The sequence below is a fragment of the Trachypithecus francoisi genome, unplaced genomic scaffold, assembly GCF_009764315.1.
Source record: "Trachypithecus francoisi isolate TF-2019V2 unplaced genomic scaffold, Tfra_2.0 Lachesis_group5, whole genome shotgun sequence".
Classification (NCBI taxonomy): domain Eukaryota; kingdom Metazoa; phylum Chordata; class Mammalia; order Primates; family Cercopithecidae; genus Trachypithecus; species Trachypithecus francoisi.
This window is the reverse complement of record NW_022681470.1, coordinates 22,627,202-22,653,527: the sequence shown is the minus strand read 5'-3', so window position 1 is coordinate 22,653,527 and position 26,326 is coordinate 22,627,202. Positions and strand designations below refer to the sequence as shown.

Genomic DNA, 26,326 nt, shown 5'->3' with positions numbered 1-26,326 from the left:
TTTCTTTAATTTTTCACCACTGTGGCATGACTATACATACATCACCACAACAGACTTTTTCTCAGCCTCACATACTACAGAAACATCTGCTGGAAGGGTGAGGAGAGGGCGCACTACTTGTGGCTCCTCTCTCATCTAGTAGAACTAGCTACTGATTTCAGATACAGACTCAAACGGAAATGAGTGGTAAGAGTCAGGAATTTTAGGTATGAGGCTGACGCCAGGTAAGTTTTTATTATATTTAGAAAAAAAAATGTAACTGGAAATAAAGGTAAGTCATTTAAAATGAATGAGAGTTTTTAAACCCCTAAAATTCTTTAATGGCAGCATTTGGATCCACTGCCCAAGCCACTTTTAACCCAACCAAGATGCTGGAAAGCAGAGCACACGGTTGTGCCCACCAAGCCCAGGAGGGCGATGGACCCCAGGGCTCCTCGACTACGCTTGCTGGGTTCTGAAAAAGAAGAAAGAACAAGTTACCAGGAGTGCTCCAGAATTACGATGCTTTCAACATTCGCAAGTCATTCTGTCATGGCATCTGAGGTTGTACATTAGACAAACTGGCCTTAGGAGGTTAACTAACTCTTTAGCCTGAAGCTGTTGGCAAGTCAGATACCACATGCCAAGTAATGTGCCACAGTAGTATTGCCAGGATCTTAGAAAATTATGGGATAATAATTACAGCAACTTTGCTCCAGGACCTTTGGAAGGAGTTCCCTCTGTTTCAAAGAAATACGGCCAAAAATGGCTTTTCCTCCTCCTTACTCAGATATAGCAGGTATAGTAATGGTGAGGCTCTGGAGTTGAACTGCATGGATTTGATTCCTAGTTTACTAGTTTATGCTTAGTAGCTCTGTGACCTACAGCTTTAATCATGCTGAGTCCCAGTTTCCTAATTTGTAAAATGCAGTATCTATATTACAGAATTGTTGTAAGGTTAAATAACATATGCAAAGTTCTTATAGTGGTTGGCACATAGAAAATGCTCAATAAAAGTAAGTTTTGTTACAATTGAAAGATTAATAAAAAGAAAACAGGCCTTTTACCTAAATATCAAGTAACTTCCCCTTTTCTCGAATTCCCAAGAAGAAAAATACAGTAGCATAAGATTTTATTTTATTTTTTTTGAGACAGGATCTTGCTCTGTCTCCCAGGCTGGAGTATAGTAGTGTAATCATGGCTCACAGCAGCCTGAAACTTCTGGGCTGAAGCAATCATCCCACCTCAGTCTCCCAAATAGCTGGGACTACAGGTGTGCACCACCAGATCCGGCTAATTTTTGTATTTTTTGTAGAGACAGGGTTTCACCACGTTGCAGAGGCTGGTATCCAACTCCTGAGCCCAAACAATCTGCCTGCCTTGGCCTCCCAAAGTGCTGGGATTACAGGTGTAAGCCACTGTGCCTGGCCAGCATAGGATTTAAAATTTAAAATTTGTTTCCTTGGCAAATATCAATATATACTAACCTCCGGTGTAATAGCCATAAGCATAAAGAACTCGTCCAACAATCCAGGCCAAGCCCAGGCCAGAAGCTATACGCTAAGAAAAAAGGGCTACATTAGTATTTGCATGAAACAAACAAGCAAACCTTTATTAACATCTAGGGTTGATTACACAATACATTAGCAAAAAGTTAGTAATTTCATGGTTTGGCCAACCACTCCCCACCCAAACTAGGTAGAATTAACTTAGTTTCAGTCAGGAAAATAAAATATCTGTGATTCTTCTATGAATGGCTTGGCGTGTGGACCTCAGAGATGAGTACTGGCCTTCTCCTAGACAGGTGGGATGGAAGGAATCCCCCCACTTGCCCTGGGCATCTTGGGGAACTTGTGCTACAGCAAGAGAAGGACATGTGGGCCAGGCGGTCTCAGGGCAAGCCGGAAAAGGGAACTGGCCCAAAGTCAGGACGAGGCGAAATGCCGTTTCCTCAAATGGGCCTTTGAGCATGAGACTGACTGAAGACTCAGCTGCTGTTCTATGTAAAGTCAGTCACTGGCAGGGATGGGTGCAGGTGGTTCTGCAGGCTACACTAGGGGTGTAGCTCCACCAGAAAGAGGGAGAGAGCTTCTTGTATTGTGAACCCCAGAATACATGGTCTCCGAGAGAAAAGTCTCCCTGTTCCCAATGCCCTTGAGAAGAGAGAATAAAAACTTAGATGAAAAATCCATCCCTTTGGCTGCCATGCTGGGTTGACTTCTTTGGTTAAGAAAAGCAAGAAGAGAACACAGAAGAGAGCATGTGAGAAGGCCGCCTTCCCCAGTGTCTTTGCCACTCAGCAGTGCTACTGGTAGGGATAAGGTTACTGCATCGGGGTTTTTGTTTGTTTGAGTTGATTTTGGGTAACGTTAAATATCAACAGGAGGGTGAAACAAATGAAAACAAACGCCAGTCCCTCAAGTCACGATTTAGCAGCTCTAACCTCTGCGGGGCCTTTCTTTACTATAATGTTGCCTAATGATTGGCAACCTAGGAACAATTGTTAGGTGCTTGTCCCCAGACTAGCTCTTATTTTTCAGAACTACCCACAGGAATGGGGATGGAGTGGGGACACCAAATGAGGCCTAATCTAGAGACCTGGGCTATTCAGATCAGCTAGTCTAGTCACTTGCTAGGAATGGGGGTCTTGAGAGGCACCAGAAAGATACTCTTTCCTAAGAGATACAAGAGCAGTAGATGTTTCTTTGAAAAAAAATGCAGGCCTTCAAGGTCATGAGCAGTAGATGTGCCATTCTGGCAGCTTTTTAACAAAAGTACAAGGCATTCAGGTATGGACCAGATGGTTAGGCAAGGCTTAGAACCAGAAGTCTGAGGGGCCACCACTCTGATCAGGACTCAATTTCAGGAGATAATCTGGCCTCGGAAAAGGGAACACTTCTGTCCAAGACCCAAATGACAATTAATTAGAGGCAGATAAACGTGCTTTATTTAGATATGTTTAAGTGCAGACTACATCTCCAGCCCACGGGCCTATCTGTACTGCAGAGGCCTGCAAGGCCCTGGTGATCTGCCTCATCACCCCTCTGCCCTCTGTTGCTGACCCTCTCCTGGCTCCACTGGCTTCTCACTGCTCACCAAACAAACCAGACAGATGCCTGCCTCAGGCCTTGCTTGTCTTCTGGCTGGAGGGTGGGAGACACGTGCAGCACCTGCTCCCTCACCTCCTTTTACACTTGCTTAACTATCATCTCAGCAAAGCCCCCCTCCCTGACCACCCTATTCAAAATTATCCCACTCCACACCCCCTTTCCACCTCTGCTGCTTTGTTTTCTTCTCTGCACTTACCACCTCCTAACACATGATGTCATTTACTTAGGTTTTGCTTTTTGTCTGTGACCACCCCATCCCCTACAACAAAAAGGCAAGCTCTATGAAACCAGGGGTCTTCATCTGCTTTGATCACTGCTTTACCCCAGGTGGTGAGTGAAAGTTTGCTGTGTGAATGAATTAATGCAACAAATGAACTCTTATAGACATGAAACTCAGAACCAGACAGACCTGGGTTCAAATTCTAATCCTTCTACTCTGTAGCTATTTGACCTCGTGAAGTTTAAATAGTATCTGAGAGGCTTTTCCTTATCTGTAAAATATGAGGAAAATCCCACCTACTTTAAAGAACTCTGTAAGAAATAACTGAATAAAATCCTTTTAAATATACGGTGCCTAGACACTGAAGATATTCATTACATGTTTATTTCCTCCTCCTGTCCCTGATAACAGCTCAGTGAACTACATCCAAATAGATGAACACCTCCTGGAAAACTTACCGGGTGGTAAATACCTCCAACAGCTAGAAAAAATAAGAAGGGAGGATACACTTCCAACCTGGAATTGACAGAAAGAAACTTTTAAAAAGTGCCCTTTTTAAGTATGCCTGTGTAGAATTATGAATCTTTTTTTTTTTTTTTTTTTTTTCTTAGAGAAGACGGAGTCTCTCTGTCGCCCAGGCTGGAGTGCAGTGGTGCAATCTCGGCTCACTGCAACCTCCGCCTCCTGGGTTCAAGTGATTCTCATGCCTCAGCTTCCTGAGTAGCTGGGATTACAAGTGCCTGCCACCATGTCTGGCTAATTTTTGTAGAGATGGGGTTTTGCCATGCTGGTCAAGCTGGTCTCCAACTCCTGACCTCAAGTGATCCACCCACCTCAGCCTCCCAAAGTGCTGGGATTACAGATGTGAGCCCACCTCACCTGGCCAGCACTATGAATCTTTACATCTTCCTTGCCAAGTTAGAAGCTTGGGGGTAAAAATAAACATTGACTGCAGGGAGAAGACCTGGTCACTAACATCCACCCTCCTTTGCTCCGCATGGGATTAGAGGTCACTTGGAACATGCTGAGTAAAAGGACCTCACATGTAACCAATGGAAGTGGAAGGTCCTGGTGAGTCAGAGTGGATTTCCTTACAGCATTCAAAACCTCTTTACTCCCTAGCCATAGGAGAGTCAACATCAGTTTAGATGGGTCATGCTGAAAAACTGTAGTAGGTAATGCAACCATGAAGACACTTTTGGAAAAGAATATCCAGAAATCCCACCATTCCAACCACTCTTCAGTTCGCTTGATAGTCAATGTGTTCACATACATAATTTTTGAAGACTTTTAATGAGGTGCCCATGATTATCACCATCACTATGATTCAGCAGATACAGCGCACTAAGGGCTGAGGTGTTAGACAGAAAACACCCACTCTGCAGATGTCTTTGGTGCCCGGCAGGGCTGACACTCACGTGTTCTGGTGGGCTCGCTGAATGCAGTTGAAGAGGTGCCCATTTTCAGGGTCCGTGCTGTACATGGTAGGATACTGTCACAACAAAGCACAAACTGATTAGATGGTCAAGAGTAGCATTCAGTGTTGAAAGTTAAAATCAACCTTAAAAATAATATATTCCAAAGTATCTTCTTTCACACCCTTGATAGATGACCATTCGATTTCTGCTTAAATATTTACAGTGACAAGGGTCTCAATTCTCAGACGCAGATTCAATGTTTCTATTAAATATCCAGGAATAAGAATGTATGTCTGTGCTGTAGTTGCACAAGGGAAAGAGGCAGCTTTGTGCTAAACTCGGCTTTTCATTGACGTTAAGCATCAATGGTGGATTTCAGATGCATTACAAAGATACCGTAGGGAAATAGAGCCTTCCTAAGAGTCATCAAATACCACATCCTTTTAAGATTTCCCTTAATAGAAGAACAGAAATTGAGTGTGTGAGAATCTTAATGGAAGTGTCCATTGGAAGGAAAAAAAAAGAGGAAACTAAATATAAGAACTTAAAAGAAGCTCTAGTAAGGGAGTTTAATTATTAAGGTGCTAAACAGAAACAGACATTGAAAATTGCTCACCAGGGACAACCTTAGTAATTATCCCTTGTAGATCACCTAAAACTAAAGGAAGTATTTAATAGACCACCTTCCTATGTCTAAGTGCAGGCTAATCTCAACACCACATACCTCTTTTCTACTTGGAAAACAGGAAAATCATCTTACGACATCATTTTTAAAGTGGCACACCATGAAACAATGTTGCTATTTAACCCACTGTAGAAAATACAGTAACTCTCTTCCTAGCAAATAGCTCCAGCCAAAAGTGTACTCTTGGAATCCCAGCATACCTGGTCTTTCTACAGAAGAGACAAAGTCAAACAAGATGGAAACTGCTCCCTAGCAGGGCCCCATATTTCTTGCCTCCTTCCCACCACGAAGAAGCAGAATCGCTAATAGATATAGTCCTGAAACTGCCACTTTTCACAACTAACTCCTTGCCTCTCCCTCCATGGCTGAAAACAAGTTCTTGGCTAAGCCTGTGGCCCCCAGACAAACCTACAAGGGTACCAGCTTGTGTTCCCACTTACCTCCACTTTGTACTTCTTGCGGGCCTTGGAAACATTGATGGCTAGGTGGGCCACCATTATAAAGCTGGCAGCACCAGTTAGAAGCACAAAACCATATTCCTTAGAGAGGACAGCCATCTTGCGTCTGTGGAAGAAAGAACATGTTGGGACAGCCCCCAGCACTGTGGTTATTTCATGGTGTGAAGCCTTAGGGAGCAAGATGCTTTATTAATGGGAAATGCATAAATACAGACCAAAAAAAGGTATGAGTCAATCTGATGTTTCTAAGAAGTTATCAGAGACAGTACCATATAAAATAATTTAAAAATTACTCAACTATGCAGTCTATATACAGAAAAGTATACAATCATGTATCTTTTTTTCTCTTTTGTGCCTGGGAGATTCTGATCAACATTATGAGGTTTATCTACATCACTGCAGTAGTCATTGCTGTAGAATAATATAGCCAACAAAAATCACATTATTGAAAAAATATTTAACATGGTAAAATGCTAATGTGTACATTGGGAGGGGGAGAGAGGGAGTGAGGGGAGCAGGGCTTGGTGGGGAAGAGGGATGGAGAAGGAAAGAGAGAGAAGGGAGAGAGAGAGAGGGAAGGGGAAGAGGGCGGGGCGGGGGAGAGAGAGAGAGAAAGCAAGCAAAAAATCAAGCATCCAAAATAGTATATACATAAGTGATTCCAAGTTTTTTGCCTTCAGGCATGGGGGACACTGTGAGGGCAGGATCCCCGAGGCCTCCCTTCAACCCTGGGGCATGTGCAGGTGCAGCAGCAGACATCTCACACAGGTAGGGGAAGGCCCAGGCTGAGTACTTTGAAAGCAGAGCATGGCTCCTGAGCCTATGAGGTTTTGGGCAGCTCCTAATAACTCAGATTGCCCAACAAATCATCACTTCAAAACTAGCCCCATGTAGAATTCTGATGGCTACAACTTATTTTGAAGTGCATTTTAAAAGGATGATGCAAATCAATACAGCAAAGTATCAGTTGTAGATTCTAGGTGTTAGCTATACGGACAGTCAATGTCCGATTCTTTCAACTTTTCTGTATGTTTGAAATGTTTCATGGTAAAATGTTTGGAGAAAAAGCTAATCCCAGCTCATTTCCCATTGTTCAGCATTTTCAGCTAAGTTATTGTCCTGCCCCTGGAGGAAAGGAGAGAAAGAAAGAAAGGGACTGGGCGGCAAGAAGAGAACTTGGCAGGTGGGAGTGAAAACAATGCCATGGTAAATTGGTGCTGCCCCTCCAACTGCTTTGAGCTCTGACCACCAGATGGAAGAAGGACCAGAGCATGACAGGGCCCAAAGGAGCGGCGAGCATGTTTCAAGGGATCGTTCGTGGGCTGCCGATGGTGGGCAAGGCCTCCACGAGCCAGCAGCTCCGGTGTGTGTTCTGCCTTCAGCTCTAAAATTTCCATCCCTGGTATCTGCCTGGCTTCAATCCCTGCTTTTAACTTAGGAGGGTTACCCTGCTCTGGAATGTATCGAATCGTCCTAACAAACCAACCAACAAGATGGTAAATCCTTATTTTCAAAAGAGGTTAAGTAACGTTTCCAAGGTGTAAAACAGTCAGTGACAGACCTGGGACCCTCATTCGGATTCATTTGGTTCCAATATTCCCTTTCAGTATCACTTGAAAATTTAGAGCCAAACTGACACTGTGGTCAGAGCATCTTCCTTAAAACAGAATTTGGGGTAGGCATGCAGCTCAGTTCATTAAAAGTAAGTATCTCTTAGCTCAGCAAAATAGGCCTAACTTACTTTTTTTTATTTGTTTTGAGATAGAGTTTCGCTCTTGTCGCCCAGGCTGGAGTGCAGTGGCATGATCTCAACTCACTGCAACCGCCATCTCCCAAATTCAAGTGATTCTCCTGCCTCAGCCTCCCAAATAGCTGGGATTACAGACACGCGCCACCACACCCAGCTAATTTTTGTATTTTTAGTAGAGACGGGGTTTCACCGTGTTGGCCAGGCTATTCTCGAATTCCTGAGTTCAGATGATCCACCCGCCTCGGCCTCCCAAAATGCTGGGATTACAGGCGTGAGCCACCGCACCCAGCCTAACAGGCCTAACTTCTAAAAACCTCTCCTCCCCACCATGGTTCACAATAATTCTCATCAGTTTTCCCCTTCTACAGTCTTCACTCTGAGCTGCTCTCTGAGGCAGGCCTGCTGCTGCTCCGAGGGCTGGGGGCACACACTGCAGCGGGCTGGCTCCACAGGTCAGCAGATCCTGGCCTGTCTGTGCAGCTGCACAGAGCAAAGAGTCTCTAGCTTCCTTCCAAGCTTCTTTGCCCACATTCTCTTCCCAAGTGTAGAAAGTCAGCATGAGGAGGAAGCCACAGTAGTTAGTAAAAGAAATACAGAGTGTGAATTCCGAACACCTCTTTGAAAATAAATAAAAATGACTGAAACTGCAGCCTATCCTTAAATTCAACACATTTGGGGCAAACAGGTCATTTAAAATAAAGCTGCCACCTGGGCACAGTGGATCACACCTGTAATCCCAACAATTTGGGAGGCCAAGGTGGAAGGAACACTTGAGGCCAGGAATTTGAGACCAGCCTGGGCCACACAGGGAGACTCTCATGTCTACTCAGGAGGCTGAGGTGGGAGGATCACCTGAGCCCAGGAGGCTGAGGCTGCAGTTAGCTATGACTGCACCACTGCACTGCAGCATGGGGCAATAGAGCAAGACCCTGCCTTAAAAAAAAAAGGTGCCTCTGTCAGAAGCAATAAAATGTAAGGACAATAAAGTTAAGCGTATTTGCTTTAGTCAAAGTTTGCAAATCAATAGAGTCAACTTTCAGACTCTAATCTTTGGACAGGATGCTGGGCTCCCTGGCTACGTGCAGAGCTACCTTGTGTCAGCCCAGCACTTTTCAGCTCACTTTTACTCTTCACAAAAATCCTATTTGCTCCACTTTATAGAAAAGGAAATAGAGGCTCATTAAATGAGGGCAGAGCTAAGACCAGAGCAGGTTTTAGAATTCTCCCCCAAAACACTCCAGCTAGCCCAGGCAACACATTCAAATTTGGTGGCTTAGTCACTGACTTCTATTTTTCTTAATTTTAAGAGGTTAAGGTAGGTAGGTGGCAAGATAGAGAAGTGCCTCTTGCATAGATGTCTCTGTCACAGCAAAGCAACTGCTCTACAATCTACAGTTAGAATCTACAATTAGAAATTAATATTTACTCCTGAGCTCCTCTTTTAAAGTATAAATGCAATCTGTGAGGTTAAACCTGATGGGCATTTGCACCCTAGTGAAAGTTACTCTCCTCAGACTTTGTTAAGGTATGTATGGCATATGAATCTGGATGAGGACAAGCAGAGCCAGGAACAGTTAGGACCTTGGAAAGGCAATGAATTCACAGTAAGGGTACCCAGCTACAGCAATGGTTTGCAGAGGATGCATACTCAGTCACAGGGACAGTGTAAGTGCCTGGGGCAGCAGTGTGCCTATTCTCCCTGAGGGTCCCCCGCACGAGCCACAGACATCTGCATAGGTGCAGGAGCAGCTGCCTGCGTGAAGGGCAGCAGAACGGCCCTCCCTGACACTGCCTTGCACTCCTACCAAGTGAGGTGTCCTGCTTTATACGCCATAACAACCTTCACTTAAAAAAAGCAGGACCACGTTTGTCTGCATCTTCCATGCCAAGCACAGTGTGTACGCTCATAGATACTTACGGAATAAATGATTTGAGCTGCAACTCCAGGTGTCTTTCAGAATGACCACCACCACACGCCCCCTCCCCTGAACACACACCTGAGATCATCTCTATCATCTGGCACAGTGTCTGGTATAAAATACACACCTAACCAATTTAAGTTTCCGTTTCTTCCCTCAAAAGTATCTGTTGAAACCACGGAAGAAACTGAATGTATTTAAGAAAGACTGGTTTATGACTAATCCAGAAAGAGAAATCTTAAGAAACAGGAATTCAGAACACAGAGAAAACTCTGTCATCGTTGCTGAAATGCAACTATGTTGCTGAAATAGTTGCATTTATGGAGTGAAAAAGTGTTAAATCTTCTCTTTCAAGGAAAGAATCAGCTTAATTAAATCAACATTCAAAAAAACTATCATTTGCTAAATCATTATTTTCTGAAGATACCAAGGCGAAGAGGCAGATATTCCCATTCCTTAGAGAGTAGCTTTCGTGTGTGTGTGTGTGTGTGTGTGTGTGTGTGTGTGGTGTGTGTGTGTGTGGGTGTGCACCAGGAAGGGGATGCAGCTCAGTTCACAGTGGCCACACCCTAGGCAGCTGCAGCCACACCCTGGGTTGTGCCAGCCCCAGAGGTAGCAGATTGCTTCCAGGGACAGGGTGGAAGAACTGATAGCTGGCACCCCACTCATCTCTGGCATGAGCACTCATTTGAACTGTACATTACATTTTGCTGATTATATATCTGCCCTGTGTCACCAGAAACCCTTTTATGGACCTAACAAGATAAGGTTCTTGAGAGTGGGAACTTTGCCCTTGACTTTCTCTTCTACACAGTGCTAGAGACACAGTCCAATAGTCCTTTCTGAGCTGAACTTTAATACAGGTGTAGATGACTTTGCAATTCACTTGGTTATATTGTAGCATTTGTTAATCATTATGCAGTTTCCTGGATTAGTCATAAACCAGCAGTATAAATTAGTATTTATGAACTGAAACCTTCTACCACACACAGCCATGGGTTTCAGTGATGGACTGCATATTTAACAATGGCCCCATAAGACTGTAATAGAGCTAAAAAATTCCTATTGCTTAGTGACATCATAGCCACTGTGCCATTGTAACATCATAGTACACTGCATCATTCACATGTTTGTGGTGATGCTGGTGTAAACAAACCTACTGCGCTGCCAGTCATATAAAAGTATAGCATGTATAATTATGTACAGCACTTAATACTTGATAATGATCATAAATGACAGTTACTGGTTTATGTAGTTACTATATTATGCGTTTTAGCATTATAGTCTATTCCTTATACTTATTTAAAAAAAATGTTAACTGTAAAACAGGTGCAGGCAGGTCCTCCCTGAGGCATTCCAGAAGGCCTTGTTACCATAGGAGAGGACAGCTCCATGCATGGCAGGTATGTCCACGTGACCTTCCACTGGGCAAGATGTGGAGGCAGAAGATGGATACTGATGATCCTGACCCTGTATAGGCCTAGGCTAATGTGTGTGTTTGTGTCTTAACTTTTAACAAAAAAAGCTTAAAAAGTAACTGTGAAATAAAAAGTTTTAAAAATAGAAAAAATTTCACTTCCAATTAGAAACCTACAGAGGCCATCAGCTCAAAGTCAGTACAGGTGTTCTGAACTGAATGGTGTTGCTTCTTTAAAAATAAAAAAAGTATTTAAAACATAGAAAAAAAATCTTATAGAATAAGGATATGAAGAAACAATTTTTGGCCAGGCATGGTGGCTCATGCCTGTAATCCTAGCACTTTGGGAGGCCAGGGCGGGCAGATCACTTGAGGTCAGGAGTTCAAAACCAGCCTGGCCTACATGGTGAAACCCCGTTTCTACTAAAAATATTAAAAAATTAGCCAGGCGAGGTGGTGAGCGCCTGTAATCTCAGCTACTTGGGAGGCTGAGGCAGGAGAATTGCTTGAATCCGGGAGGTGGAGGTTGCAGTGAGCCGAGACTGCACCACTGCACTCCAGCCTGGGAGACCCAGCGAGACTCTTATCTCAAGGAAAAAACAAAACAAAACAAAAAACAAAGAAACAATTTTTATGCAGTTACAATGTGTTTGTGTTTTAAGCTAAGTGTTGTCACAAAAGATCCAAAAGTTTAAAAATTATAGTAAAAAAGCTTCAGTAAGCTAAGGTTAACTTATGGAAGAAAAAACTATTAAAAAATGAAGGTAGTGTAGCCTAAGTATACAGTGTACGCAAGGTCTGCAGTAGTGTACAGAACTGCCCTAGGCCTTCACACTCAACACTCACTCACTGACTCATCCAGAGCAACTTCCAGTCTTGCAGGCTCCATTCATGGTAAGTGCCTTCTACAGGTGTACCATTTTTTGTCTTTTATACAATATTGTTACTGGATCTTTTCTAAGTTTTTAGATATGTTTAGACAAACACATCCATACCACTATGTTACAATTGCCTATGGTATTCAGTACAGCAACATTACAGGTTTGCAGCCTAGGAGCAATAGGCTATACTATATAGCCTGGGTGTGTAGTAGGTTATACTGTCTAGGTCTGTGTGAATACACTGTACGATGTTCCCACAATGACAAAATCACCTAACACATTTCTCAGAACATATCTCCATCATGAGTGAACACATAACTGTAGTTGAAAGTACAGAGCTTTCCTCTTCTACACTGTTGAGGGAAGTATAAGAAAGAACCATCTAGAGGATAGCCTGGAAATAGGTAATTTTTTTTTTTTTTTTAAAGATAGGGTCTGTGTTGCCAAGGCTGGAGTGTGGTGGTGCTATCACAGCTCACTGCAGCCTTGATCTTCTGGGCTCAGGTGATCCTCCCAACTCAGCCTCCCAAGTAGCTGGAGCTACAGGCACACATTGACATGCCCAGCTAATTTCCGTATTTTTAAATTTTTTTTAATTTTATTTATTTATTTTGAGACAGTTTCGCTGTGTCGCCCAGGCTGGAGTGCAGTGGCGCAATCTCAGCTAACTGCAATCTCTGTCTCCCAGATTCAATCAATTCTCATGCCTTATCCTCCCAAATAGTTGGGATCACAGGCACCTGCCACTACACCTGGCTAATTTTTTAATTTTTTTAGTGGAGATGGAGGTTTTGCCGTGTTGGCCAGGCTGGTCTCAAACTCCTGGCCTCAAGTGATAATGGCTGCCTCAGCCTCTCAAAGTGCTGGGATTACAGATGTGAGCCATCAGGCCCAGCCTATATATTTTTTTTCTTTTTCTTTTTTTTTTTTTTTAAGAGATAGGATCTTCCTATGTTGCTTAGGCTGGTCTCAAACTCCTGGGCTCAAGTGATCCTCCCATCTCAGCCTCCCAAAATGCTGGGAATACAGGCATGAGCCACAGCACTTGGCCAGTAATATTCTTTTTAATATTCATATTCTTCGGCTCATTAATCCTACTAGAAATCCATCCTGAGGTAACAATCAGAAATGCAAACAAATTTGGCTCAAAGATACTTACTTCAGCAATATTTATGATGGCAAAACCAGAAATACTACATATTTCCAATAATAGAGGGCCAGGTAAATAAATAATATACCTGTTAAATAGAACATTATACAACTGTTAAAAGTGGTGTGTACAAATATTAAAGAGGTTAAAACAGGCTCAATATACAGCAGGTTAAGTGGGGAAAAAAGAAAATAAAAGTCTATGTAGAATAATTTTGGTTTTCTTAATAATGGAAAAAAATTAAGAAAGTTTAAAAATCATAAGCATAGTTATTTCTAGATGGCTAGATTATAGATTTTCTTTGTAATTTTCTGTAATTTTCAAAATGAGCAAATACATATTTTAAAAAATTATATAAAGAGTGGCTTGAGAAGACAGAGGAACAGGCAGTATGGAATGATGGAACCGAAAGATCAGACCTGACTTCTGGCTTGAGTTCTGCCACTTATCTGCTAAGTGCAGTTCATGAGACAGCTTTGCAGTTGAATACAGTTTTGGAATCAAATTGTCTGCATTCAGAACCTAGTTCTCATATTTCCTAGCTAAGTGTCCTTGGGAATATTACTCAACACCTTTCAGCAGCCTCAGTTTCCTCACTTGTTAAATGGAGATAATAATATAACCTTGAAAGGTTGGTGAGAGGACTAGATGGACATACTGTCTATAAACATTCATCATGATGCCTGACATATAGGAAGGACTCAGTAAATGTTATATATTATGTTACGTTACATATGTTAATGTTTGGTTAACTGCCCTTGACCTGCTCAATGGAGGTGTTTGGCTAAATGATAATGAATATACATTTTATAATTTATAACTGCCATTTTAAAATAGCAAAGCTTAGAACCACATATATCCTCCTTTTCTGAACCCTCAGCAGCCAGCCATGTCAAAATATATACTATTATGTGAAAGGCAGAAGCAGCCAGAAGGAAGCAGGATTTTAGCACTGACTATGGACATCCGGAAACTGCAGTCATTCAAACCCTTGCTGCAGCCAGACACTGCTCAGCACTGCATGAGGGTGACTGTGCATTCATTTACTTATTCAGGGTTACTGAGTGCCTACCATGTGCCACTCACTGGGCTAGTGCTGGAGACGAACAGGGAACAGCCAGAGGTTGGTTCTTTATGACACTCATTTTCTAGCAGGGGACACAGGCAAATAAGTAAACAAGTACCCAATTCCAGATTTTTCCCTACCTAGCAATGATCACAAACTAGGTATAACACATAAACAACAACAAAATAAATGGGCAGGGAAAGACAGAAATGGGATGAAAGAGTTTCTATTCTTACTTTCCTTATTACCAATGACAGAGGTAGCCACTCCTAGTTAACTGTTTGTTGGCAATCTTAAGTCAAAATAGATCAGTCAATAGAACATTAAAGGTTTAAAAGGAATTTGAATTATCTATTTTTTTAATTAGAAAGTTTTTGTCACTTATTTAAGAGTAGAGATCCTAAATGTTTTTACTCCTAGTGGACTTCAATACTGTTTTATGATTCATGTTTTCCTTGGGAAATCTACAAGACTAGAGATAGGAGGAATTGAGGAGTCAGACAGACCTGTACTCATACATCGCCTCTGCAAGCTTTAGGATGTATCTAATTTCTCTACAAAACAGGGAAAATACTACCCACTTATATCACAGTGTGGTTTGCAGAATTAAATTAGATAAACTAGATATGTACCTGGTATAAATAATAAATGTTGGTCCAAATATGAAGAAATAAATACTGGTAAGTGTACATGTCTGTCCACTTGTATGTAACAGTTCCTAAATGAGGAGATACTGGTTTTTCTACAAATCAGTTGTATGCCCTTACACATTTGTTCTGATTTTGTTTAAAATAATTCAAATTTGGCAAAAGGCTGGTCTAATTAGATTGCAAAATAGAGTTTCCTACCATAGACAGCATAATGAATCAAAGAACACTCAATTCATTTGTTCAACCAGAACATATAATAAAGCACTTGCTATCTATGCCAGGAACTGCTGAGGGGTGGGGATGCAGCAGTGAACAAGAAAGGGTCCTGCCCTCAAGGCCCTGACCTTCGAATGATGACAGGAGACTGACAACAAACATGCAAACAAAAAACAGCTTCAGAGAGTAGGAATTCTTTTTTTTTTTTTTTTGAGACGGAATCTCACTCTGTCGCCCAGGCTGGAGTGTAGTGGCGTGATCTTGGCTCTCTGCAACCTCCGCCCCTCCAGGTTTAAGCAATTCTCTGCCTCAGCCTCCGGAGTAGCTGGGATTACAGGCGTGTGCCACCATACCCGGCTAATTTTTTTGTATTTTTAGTAGAGATGGGGTTTCACCATCTTGGCCAGGCTGGTCTTGAACTCCTGACCTCGTGATCCACCCGCCTCGGCCTCCCAAAGTGCTGGGATTACAGGGATGAGCCAACGCGCCCGGCCAGGAATTCTTTTTTTGTTTTGAGACAAAGTTTTGCCCTTTTGCCCAGGCTGGAGTGAAGTGGCACGATCTTGGCTCACTGCAACCTCTGTCCCCTGGGTTCAAGTGATTTTCCTTCCTCAGCCTCCCGAGTAGCAGAGATTATAGGCGCCCACCAACACGCCTGGCTAATTTTGGTATTTTTAGTAGAGACGGGGTTTCACTACATAGGCCAGGCTGGTCTCGAACTCCTGACCTCAGGTGATCCACCTGCCTCAGCCTCCCAAAGTGCTAGGATTACAGGCACCTGGCCAAGAGTGGGAACTCTTCTGGGGAAAACACACGGCAATGGCATAGTGACTGGGCAGGGTTGTTCCATCAGGATCCCAGCTGGGAAGGCGTCCTTTGTGTGGCAGTGAATATAGTATACCTCTCCAAATAGGCTATGTGCTCTTTGAGGACAGAGAGCATGTCTCCCTGCTTATGTTTTTTTTTTGAGACGGAGTCTCGCTCTGTCGCCCAGGCTGGAGTGCAGTGGCCGGATCTCGGCTCACTGCAAGCTCCGCCTCCCGGGTTTACGCCATTCTCCTGCCTCAGCCTCCCGAGTAGCTGGGACTACAGGCGCCCGCCACCTCGCCTGGCTAGTTTTTTGTATTTTTTTAGTAGAGACGGGGTTTCACTGTGCTCGCCAGGATGGTCTCAATCTCCTGACCTCGTGATCCACCCGTCTCGGCCTCCCAAAGTGCTGGGATTACAGGCGTGAGCCACCGCGCCCGGCCTGCTTATGTTTTTTATAGCAACTTGCATGAAGACAGAAACTCAATAGAGTGCTGCTGTTCTATATCCTAGATCAGCGGTTCTCAACTTCAGTGGCATTAAAATCACCTGGAGAGTTTGTTAAACCATACCTCGGTCCCAGAGTTTCTGGTTCAGTCATGTTAGGTGGGGCCTGAGTATTTTCGTATCTAACTAGTTCCTAGGTGATGCTGATGATGCTGGTCAAGGACCACATTTTAAGAACCACTGTTCTGAGCAAAAACAAAATCTGCAGGAGGTGGTGACCCTATCTGATTCAAAACCACAGTCATAGTTTTCTCTTGGTGGTCTATATTCTACCACTATCTTTGGAGGCTCCTGAGGTGCTCCTTCTGTACCACCCCTGAGAGCAGAATGGGGCGATGAGATCAGAGGCTGTTGTGAAGAGCAAACTCCAGCTAAGCTCTTCACAATTACACACTAACAGTGTGCACAGCAGAAGACTGATTTCTTCTTTCAGCTTTAACAGAGGCTCAAGACAACAAAGCAAGTATGTAAGCCAGCTCAGTATCTTCAGAGTCTCTATCCTGTGACCACCACTGGGTTCCCAGATCTCACTTCATGGTCATGGTCACTCACCAGATCAGATTTTCCCATAGTCGAATATTTAAGTCAGAGTTCCAGGTTCTCCATCTTTCAAAAGTAATGCTCATTATGCTACAGAATGACCTCTCTAGGATCATCACTTCTAACACCATGGATCAGGCACACCTCAACTTCTGAATGATCCTCCTGACCTCAAGCAGTCCACCTGCCTCAGCCTCCCAAAGTGCTGGGATTACAGGCATGGGCTACCGTGCCAGGCCTAGAGTGCTTCTTTTACGGCAGGCACTGTAATAGAGTTTAGATAAATTAACGCTTTCCATCCTTACACAATCCCATATGGTAGTTACTATTATCATCCCCATTCTACAGATGAGGAAACTGAGGCAAAGAGAAGGTCAACAATTTGCCTAAGGTCCCACAGCTGATGAGTGCACAGCTGGGGTCTGAATGCAGGCAGACTGATGCCAATGTCCATACTTTTTGCAACTCACACACTGCTGTGTTTGTCCCTTACTCAGAAGTTAAATCACCTCTTCCCCCAGCATGGGAAGCACTGAGGGGTAAGCCCTCCGCAACGTTCAATGGAAGGCAATTGAATCCTGCTGCACCCTGGGCTTCTACTCTAGGAGCAAAGGGAGAGAAACAGAGTCAGGGCACAAAAGCACAGGGGAGGGAGAGACAGATCCACTATCTTTGGAATACTTTACATATAGGATCATACCATCTGCAAAGAGAGACAGTTTTACTTCTTCCTTTCCAATGTGGATGTCTTTTATTTTTTTTCTTGACTGATTGCCCAGGTTAGGGGCAATGCAATGTTGAATACCAGTGTCAAGTGCCAACATCCTTGCCTTGTTCCTCAGCTTAGGGGTAAGTATTCATCTTTCACCTTTAAGTATATTATTAGTGGCTGGTTTCCACAGATGACCCTTTTAAGAATACTTTAGAAACCTAATTTATTTCTATAATGTGGGGTTTTTATGTTTTGTTTTGGTTTGGTTTTTTTGAGACAGATTATCTCTCTGTCCCACAGGCTGGAGTGCAGTGGCATGATCTTAGCTCACTGCAACCTCCACCTCCCGGGTTCAAGTGATTCTCCTGCCTCAGCCTCCCAAGTAGCTGAGATTACAGGCATGCACCACCACGTCCAGCTAATTTTTGTATTTTAGTAGAGATGGGGTTTCGCCATGTTGGCCAGGCTGGTCTTGAACTCCTGACCTCAGGTGATCCACGCTCCTTGGCCTCCCAAAGTGCTGCGATTACAGGCATGAGCCACTGTGCCTGGCTGGGTTTTTGTTTTGTGTTTTGAGACAGGGTCCCCCTCTGTCATCTGGGCTGGAGTGGAAGTGGCACAATCAGGGCTCACTACAGACTTGACCTATGGACTCAAGCAATCCTCCTGCCTCAAAGTAGCTGAGATTACAGGTGTGTGCCACCATGCCCAGCTAATTTTTTGTATTTTTAGTACAGACGGGGTTTCACTATGTTGGCTAGGCTGGTCTCGAACTGAGCTCAAGCAATTTGCCTGCCTCAGCCTCCCAAAGTGCTGGGATAATAGGCATGAGCCACTGTTCCTGGCCCTATAATGTTTTAAAAACACAGCAGCACTTCTATTTGTAACTTTTAAATTTATCAGTGTATTACTTGCCAAACATGATTGTTTTGAAGGACATTATCAAGTTAGGGGAAGAGAAGTAGGAATAGTATTTTGAAGCAAGCAGGGTATAGGACATGGGGGGCAGCCCATGGTGGGTTTTCAGGGGTAGATTAGGAAACTAATATGCCCTGGTAAGCAGCAGGGCCCCGAGGTCTGTGGGTGGTAGAATAGCACTCAGGGCAAAAACTTTTCAGTGTAGCCATAGTCTGCAGACGCCCAATGGGTTTTAAGTAAGCTACAACACACTCTTGAAGTTTCAGTTTAGGAGTGCTCAAACTTGGGCTTAAGATGAGGCAGTGTTGGTCTAACTCCTAAAACACATGCTCCATTCCAGCATTTGAGTTAGCAACACAGGGGTTCATTATGACATCTGGCTAAGATACTTAGCTCTAGAAATTTTACTGACAGAGTTTCCTGGGAACATAGCTATTCTAATACCAAAACTTTGCTCAACCTTTTCTCTAATTCTTGCTTCTGCCACCATTTGCCATATCTTACTGGGGCAGGGTTCCTTTGGTTACAAGGCTTACCCAGAAAGCTTCCTGAACTACATCCAATAGAACACTCCTGGGGTGAAGTTCTCCTTCACTACTCTCCAAATTCCTCTTGGCTGCCCATCAGAAATTCCCCAGCATACAATCAGTATTCCACAAACAAAAGGCACGTTTTATGGATTTGGGTACTTGCCTCAAATAATTTACCACTTCTGAGCCATGAAGTGACACTACCTTTTATTTTACTAAATGACAATGAGATTCTTAAGGGAGAGAAGATTATGTCTCTCAGCTCTCTCTCTTTGCTCCCAAATAAATAAAATCCACCTTCGACAATGGTAGTCCCTACTTCTGTGTATGATATTGTTCTCCTCAAATTGTACTGCAATTTCTCAACTGCTCTTTTTTTTTTCTTTTTAATGTATCCAGGGATGGGAAAATGACAAAGCCAGATTAACTTGAAGCCATTCTCCAGTGTTTCATTCAAATCCTTATTTGGCTGCCTGTGCTATTCCAATCTTCCTTACATAGCAAAAATCAACATTTTGATGAGAGTAACACACAAGGATGGTCACATGAAGGGCTAGTCTGATCATACCAAATGGACTTCCCTGAGTCCCAAACACCAGACGGTAGCTTGGAACACTCTGAGGTGGTACTGAGGGTCCACTTGGCTCACTTAAAGCTCCCCTGGTTAGTTGTCCAGCCTAACTTCTGCATCCAGATGTTTCCACGAAGGAACAGGCCTCAAAATGATCTCCAGCCAGGGCAGCTGACCCTCCACACAATGCTCAATGGAGCTCATACAATGCTCAGTGGAGAAATTAAAGAGCCTAGAGGCAAGTAACATGAAAACTTTTTTTTTTTTTTTTTTGAGACAGAGTCTCACTCTGTTGCCCAGGCTGGAGTGCAGTGGTGCCACCTCAACTCACTGAAACCTCTGCCTCCCAGGTTCAAATGATTCCCCTGCCTTAGCCTCCCAAGTAGCTGGAACTACAGGTGTGTGCCACCACGCCCTGGTTAATTTTTGTATTTTTAGTAGAGATGGGTTTTTACCACGTTGACCAGACTGCTCTCGAACTCCTGACCTTAGGTGATCCACCCACCTTGGCTTCTCAAAGTGCTGGGATTACAGGCATGAGCCACCATGCCTGGCCCATAAAAGCAATCCTCTTGATCATTACGCAATATATATACATGCTAAAACATCACACTGTACCTCATGAATATGTCCAATATTATATGTCTATTAGAAACAAAGTAAAACTTAAGCTGGGTGCAGTAGTGCATGCCTGTAATCCCAGCTACTTGGCAGGCTCAGGTGGGAGGACTGCTTCAGCCCAGGAGTTTGAAACTAGCCTGGGCAACATGGTGAAACCCCACCTCAAAATGACAACACACACACACACACACACACAAACTTAAAAAATGTAATGATCTGTTTCTATGACAGGAGAGAAAAGGAGAGTCATGGGATTTCTTTGGGTTCAGACTACATTTTCAGAATGCTAGTTCCAGTCCACTTCTGCATTAGACAGATGCTAAAATCTGTTTCAGCATCAAACCTTCACATGACAGCCAGATTAAATTCACTTAAAAGAAGGAATAGAAACCTAGGTGATGAAAAGTAACTATCCCCCCACAATTGCATTGCATATTCAGTAGATTGTTCCCTAAGGGCTAAAAAAAACTTGAACAGAAATCATATTATTTATCCAGCACTTGATTACTGGTTCAAGTGAGGCAAATAGCAGCAAGCAAGTCATAGAGTGGGTCTTTCTCAGTACCTCACAGTCCATGGTCTTCAATATTCATCAATGTTGCTGATGGAATATTTGGAGAGTGGAAGCTAACTCTATGTTAGGTGGATGGAAGATCTGTCCCTTTAAGAAATAAATGTGTTATAATCCAAATATATTCAACTGCATAGTTAAATAGCCATAGTTTGACCATATAAAATATTCAAGTTTCAGATGTCATTTTTAGTCCAACACTTTGGTAAACTGTTGGTACTGAAAACAATTGCTTAATACATGGCTGCACTGGCTGGGAGTGGGGGAGGGAAGATCAGCAGGACGCTCAAGTTCCAGTGAATGGTTCTTGGTTACAGAGCACAAGCTTGCACTCATACAAACTCTGTTAAAACTCTGTTAAAGCCAAATAAGCAAATTACCTGCTTTCGTCTTCTCTGCAGTGTGCCTTCTGTGTAATAAGGCACTAAACACACATGCTTGAATGGAACTGAAATCTCCTCTGAGAAAAAAACTCGTAATTCTGTTCTTCAGGAATCTAAGAATACCAGATTTATAACAAGACAGAATAAATCCCAGGTTCCCCTGCAGGTGTGAGGACAAACTTTCCCAGATTCTTGACACAGAAGGTTCTATGGGAGACACCTAACCTATAAGCCCTGGTTTGCCAGACCCTTTGGAGCTGAGCTTCCCAAGAGATGTGATCCCAGGGACAGTCCACTGGATGTTTCCCATGGTCTGCAGGCAGCAACTTCAGAGGGCAGGGAGGGGAATGGGGAGAAGCCATGGGATACAGAAAGAAAAATAAAGACAACATCTCATAATGCATTACACGAAGCTGACATGATAAATTCAATGTAGGACAAAGCATTTTACATAAATGGGATGCTTGCCTCAAGTCCATGGCTATCATCTTCAGTATTTTCTCAGAATGATTCCTTCCCTTATTCATCCTTTACTAAATGCCATGTACCACTCAAGGGGCAGGGCTACTAAGAGGATGATCAAGACTGAGAAGGAAGGTCCTGAGTCTCTAGAACACACACTTGAAAGTGGGAGGGAGGGAGGCAGGGAGAGAGGGAGAGAGAGTGCATGACTGAGAACGCCAGTGAGCATGTGGTCAGGGAAGACAAAAACACAGGAGGACCATAAAACATGAGGGTAACATTGTGATAAAGGATCTGAAGAGGATAAAGTGATATGTGAGAGAGAACACAGGTAAAGAAAACAGCAATAGCAGAGACTTGGAGACAGAAAAAGGTTTGACTTGTATGAAGAAGAGAAAGGAGTCCAGTGTGTCTGAAGGGTAGTGATATAGACTCAAGGAAGAAAAGTACGAGAAATCAATTATTATTACTTATTACCACCATGCACATTATTTAGTATGGGGCAAACCCTGTTGTAAGCAGTTCATCAATATTAACTCATTTAGATCCTCACAGCATCCCTATGATATTACTCCCATTTTGCAGATGAAGAAACTCAGTACCAGAAAGGTGAAGTGACCTGCCCAAGGTCACACAGTGAACACAGAGCACAGCCAGATCCCCACACCCCCAAGCAGTCTGGTTCATTTGTGCTCTCAGCCTTTTGCTACATTGTCTCTCAATGAGGTTGAAAAGCATGCTTGACCACACCTGACATCTTCTGAAACATTTCTACCTCCCCAGACCCTCTCCTGAGTACAAAATACATTAACAGGAAGAGATAGCAAATAATTAACTTCAATTTTGCCACTGATTAAAGCCTGAGATGTTTCTAATTGGAAAGAGGAAAAATAAATAAACTTTGGGAAAGGTACAAACAAGGAACATTTTCTTTTTAATGAGTGTCAGCACCGCAGTATGACAAAAGAAGTAGAGATGACAGGAAGGAAAAAACCTCCTCCAACCTTCCAGGCATATAGGTTTGCAAGAGCAAAGTAACACAGAAACTGGCACTTCATTTATATATCATGATTCCCATATAGCTGTCCCTTAACTGGCATTACACAGGAACCAAGAGTCATTGAGAAACTAAGCTATGACTTCCAGAAGAAAAAAAACATCTCGAATGAGTCACACTGACACCACTTGGTAATTTTCTATTACAAGAAATGCAGGCAGACTGTAGTTAATTTGTAGCAGCTGCTGAATGCCTGTTAGGGTACCGACCACTCCAAAGGAAGGAACCACCTAGGCTGCTGGCTTTTGCCTGAAACAGGGGTTCGACCTTTTCAGGCCTGTCTACACTTAGAATGAAGCTGTGGTACAACCGCTCACATCGCTTGCTTATTTATTTATTTATAAAATAAAATTTCACTTATTTTTAAAGGGTGGAATAAGACAACTAAATCTTAGAACGCAAGTTCCAATTAATGAACAGATCAATGCTAGAAGGAAGTCAGAGGATAACAGCAAGATCTATGATTCTAAAGAATAAAATCCTTAAAGGCATTTGCAAATGCATTTGAAAGATAGCACAATTTTCCTGTTGCCTAATGAGTGTTTCTCCTCAGACACAGGTAGGTAGGTAAGTACTGTAAGAGAGAGTGAGGGAAACTCAGGAATTTTATTTTACATAGCAATAATCTACCTGCTGCTAACTGCTAAATTCTTTTTGTTCAGGAAGATGGTAAGCTTACAGTAGCATTAATAAATTGAGTTGCAAAAACAGTAGCAGTATATTCTTCAAAACAAATATTGCTTTAAAATGCTAAATGGTTCACGATCAATTGTGGTCGGTAACGGTGTTCTAAATATAGATTCAGAAGATTTAAGTATAAACATAGGGCACAATATGTTTGGATACAGATAGATGTGCAGTAGGCACTAAATTGCTTTTGACAGATTGATTGACATCCACCTCATTCCAGACTGCTCCAGGGGTTTTTCAGCTTTTCTCTGAATGGTGGGTACAGCCCTTCTTTCCTGTACGTTCCTTCTCAGTGCTAACCTCCAGACGAGGAGGTAGGTTCTCTTCCAGGATTGTGTCTTTTCAGAACTCTAAGCCAACAGGAGGAAATCTAAATAAAGGGGAAGGCTGCCCTTCTCCAGTTTTGTTCCTTAATCTAAGGAGGCCCCTTAGCGCAGTTTCTGTGGTTGGCGACAGTCTCCCTGCCGATTTATATATAGTAACATTGGTTAAAAAAAAAATCACTTGACAAAGTTTTCTATTTCCGTAACATTGTGTCAGGAGGGAAGCTTAACGGAAAGTCTTCCCAGGGATGAAAGTATTTGTTTCTATTTTATATATTAGTTTTAACTCCTTAAATTCATCTCCTAGGAGAATAAACATTCTTGATCTGACGCAAGGTGCCCTCTGAATTCACTGAAATAAAACACAGCCAGTAACTCTGGCCAATAACCTTGGGTGCCACCCAAGATTGCAGGCTCCAGGTGATCTACAGATTTCCCAAGAGAAGCCCTGGCTGCAGCTCCTACCCGCGAGCAATCTAAAATCTGCAGCAATTCCGCAGGACCACACCTAGGCCCACAGCACGTATCTGCAGAGCCAGAAGCACCTTCCCCTCCAGGGCGCCTCCTGTCCCCAGTGAAGGGATTAAAGTTCTAACCCCTGCCTCTCCTACCCATCCTAATCTCTGCTTTTCCTTTACCTCCTTTCCCACCTTCACTTGCCCCCGACGCTACAATGTAGCTTGTAAACTCGTGACTCTCAAGGAAAGTATCAGCAGAAGCCACAACTTCGGGGAATGACTCACTAAGGAGTCTCCAGCGCCTTCCACCGCCCTGCAACTGCCCCACCACTGTAGCCCTGCGGCTCCGTGCTGCCAACCCAGATAAGGAGGGGCATTTTCTGAAATCCAAGGAAGAACCTGAAGAGTCCCCCACCCGCCCAGAGGCGTCTCTTGCTCTAAGTCAGCGGTAGGAGATGACCCCCTTTCCAATACAAATGGACAAACGATTCTAAGAGGCAGGAGGAAAACAAACACAATTCCCTCAGAGGCTCTCCCGACCGTCCCTAGTAACACATCCCCATCCGCAGCGGGTGCAGCGCTCACAGGCCACTTTTGAAACCAGTGTTACTGATCAGGCCTGCACAACCACTCCCCCTGCAGTGTTCCGCTCGCTTATCCTCTGCGCCGGAGCAGCCGAGGGCAAGGTCGGGTGGTCTCCGGAAGGCAGAAAGAAGGGGCCCCCAGACTGCACAGCCTGGGGAGAGGAAAGGAAAGAATTGAGGAAGGGTTGACCTTGAGAATTTTCCTGAGTTACAGATAAATAGGTCGCGCCTCGCTTAGAAGCTCCCACCCCACTCCACCAGGGAGAAGATGCAAGGCAAGAGGAGAGCAAAGGGGTTGGAAATTCAGATCGCTAATCTACTGATAAGGGTAGAGGGAGGTTAGAGACAGTGGGTCTCTATTCAGCTCGGAGAGGCTGAAATGGGAGTGCCCTGCGCAAAGGCTGAAACACCCCCGGCGGCCGGGTGCTCGCGGCTGCCCGCAGGTGCTAGCACTCACCTGGATCACCTTCGAACGGCTGGTGCAGAACAAAACTGCGCAGCACAGTGTGGGTGCGGCGCCCTCGCCTGGGGCGGCGCTAAATGGGGCCAGAAGCAGGTCCCGCCCCAGCCGGTCAGCGCGCGGCCACGCCCCCAAGGCGGGGCTCCCAGCGCTGGCGCGCGCTCTCTAAATTGCCCACTTCGGGCCACTGGTTGGGAGGTGGAGGTTGCATTTTCTTCCTGCTCATAGTGGCCCAGAGATTTACTCCTCCTATTCTCAAATACATATATCTACTACCCCCAGTGCCTTCGTGGTCGTCTTCCTACACTGTCCCAGCCAGGTCATACCTCCCGGATTGGGTTTGCACAACAGTGGGACGTGAATAATTTATCCCCAGCAGAGCCACCGTAGCGGTTTTAGGCTCTCTGCGGTAAGGGCGAAGCACGGCCATGTATGGCGCGTGCGCGAAAGTAGCCGCGCCCCAATTGGTGTGTCCCGGAGGCGCGTAGCTGGGGCGTGGGAGACGCTGGGTGTCCCAGGTTGCAACACTGCCGACGTGAATGGATGTAGCGGTGTTAGGGCCTTTTTGTTTAGGGCCTAACAGATATTGTTAGTTTTGCCGAGAGCTGGCACCGCGCCCTGCCCGCGTGGTGGGCCGTACCCACGCCCCCTGCGCGCGGAGTAGCGTGGTCCTGGAGTTTTGTTTTTTTAAAGGGAGTCTCCCAATTGTCCGTGGAGTTTTTTTTTTTTTTTTTTTTTTTTTGAGACGGAGTCTTGCTCTGTCGCCCGGTCTGGAGTGCAGTGGCCGGATCTCAGCTCACTGCAAGCTCCGCCTCCCGGGTTTACGCCATTCTCCTGCCTCAGCCTCCCGAGTAGCTGGGACCACAGGCGCCCGCCACCTCGCCCGGCTAGTTTTTCGTATTTTTAGTAGAGACGGGGTTTCACCGTGTTAGCCAGGATGGTCTCGATCTCCTGACCTCGTGATCCGCCCGTCTCGGCCTCCCAAAGTGCTGGGATTACAGGCTTGAGCCACCGCGCCCGGCCGGTGGAGTTTTTTTCTGCGGCACATGGAGTCTCTGCCTTCGCGAACCAGACCTTTGATGTGAACACGTGCCCCCGTTACGCCCTTGGGTCCAGCGTCCGGGGCGGGGCTCGAGGCCGGGGGAGGAGGGGTAGGGGTCTTGGTCTTGGGTGAAACCTGCAGGTACAGTCGGGCTGAAGAGGTAGAACTTGC

The 26,326-nt window shown here is 44.2% G+C and overlaps 1 protein-coding gene across 2 annotated transcripts; it reads right to left on the bottom strand.

Moving 5' to 3' along the window:
- Positions 1-200: 200 nt before the first annotated feature.
- Positions 201-25,531, bottom strand: MGST3 (microsomal glutathione S-transferase 3). Of its 2 annotated transcripts, XM_033195592.1 has the most exons (7): positions 25,111-25,177; positions 12,997-13,075; positions 5,853-5,976; positions 4,728-4,801; positions 3,768-3,825; positions 1,467-1,539; positions 201-454 (listed from the first exon to the last, which is right to left on the bottom strand). In XM_033195592.1, exons 3-7 carry the CDS (start codon positions 5,967-5,969, stop codon positions 318-320), a joined length of 459 nt encoding a protein of 152 aa, XP_033051483.1. In that variant the 5' UTR covers positions 5,970-5,976; positions 12,997-13,075; positions 25,111-25,177; the 3' UTR covers positions 201-317. The 2 variants fall into 2 exon arrangements, with proteins under 2 accessions (XP_033051483.1, XP_033051482.1); XM_033195591.1 differs by lacking the exon at positions 12,997-13,075 and having other exon boundaries at positions 25,111-25,531.
- Between the last annotated feature and the right edge of the window lie 795 nt (positions 25,532-26,326).

What these genes read in the sequence shown, in the direction of transcription:
- MGST3 (XM_033195591.1), bottom strand. Translation starts at nt 5,969, where the DNA reads ATGGCTGTCCTCTCTAAGGAATATGGTTTTGTGCTTCTAACTGGTGCT. An exon ending in GCAAGAAGTACAAAGTGGAG is followed by an intron (nt 4,802 to 5,852) that starts GTAAGTGGGAAC and finishes TTGTTGTGACAG; the next exon opens with TATCCTACCATGTACAGCAC. An exon ending in TTGGAGGTATTTACCACCCG is followed by an intron (nt 1,540 to 3,767) that starts GTAAGTTTTCCA and finishes CTTTTTTCTTAG; the next exon opens with CGTATAGCTTCTGGCCTGGG.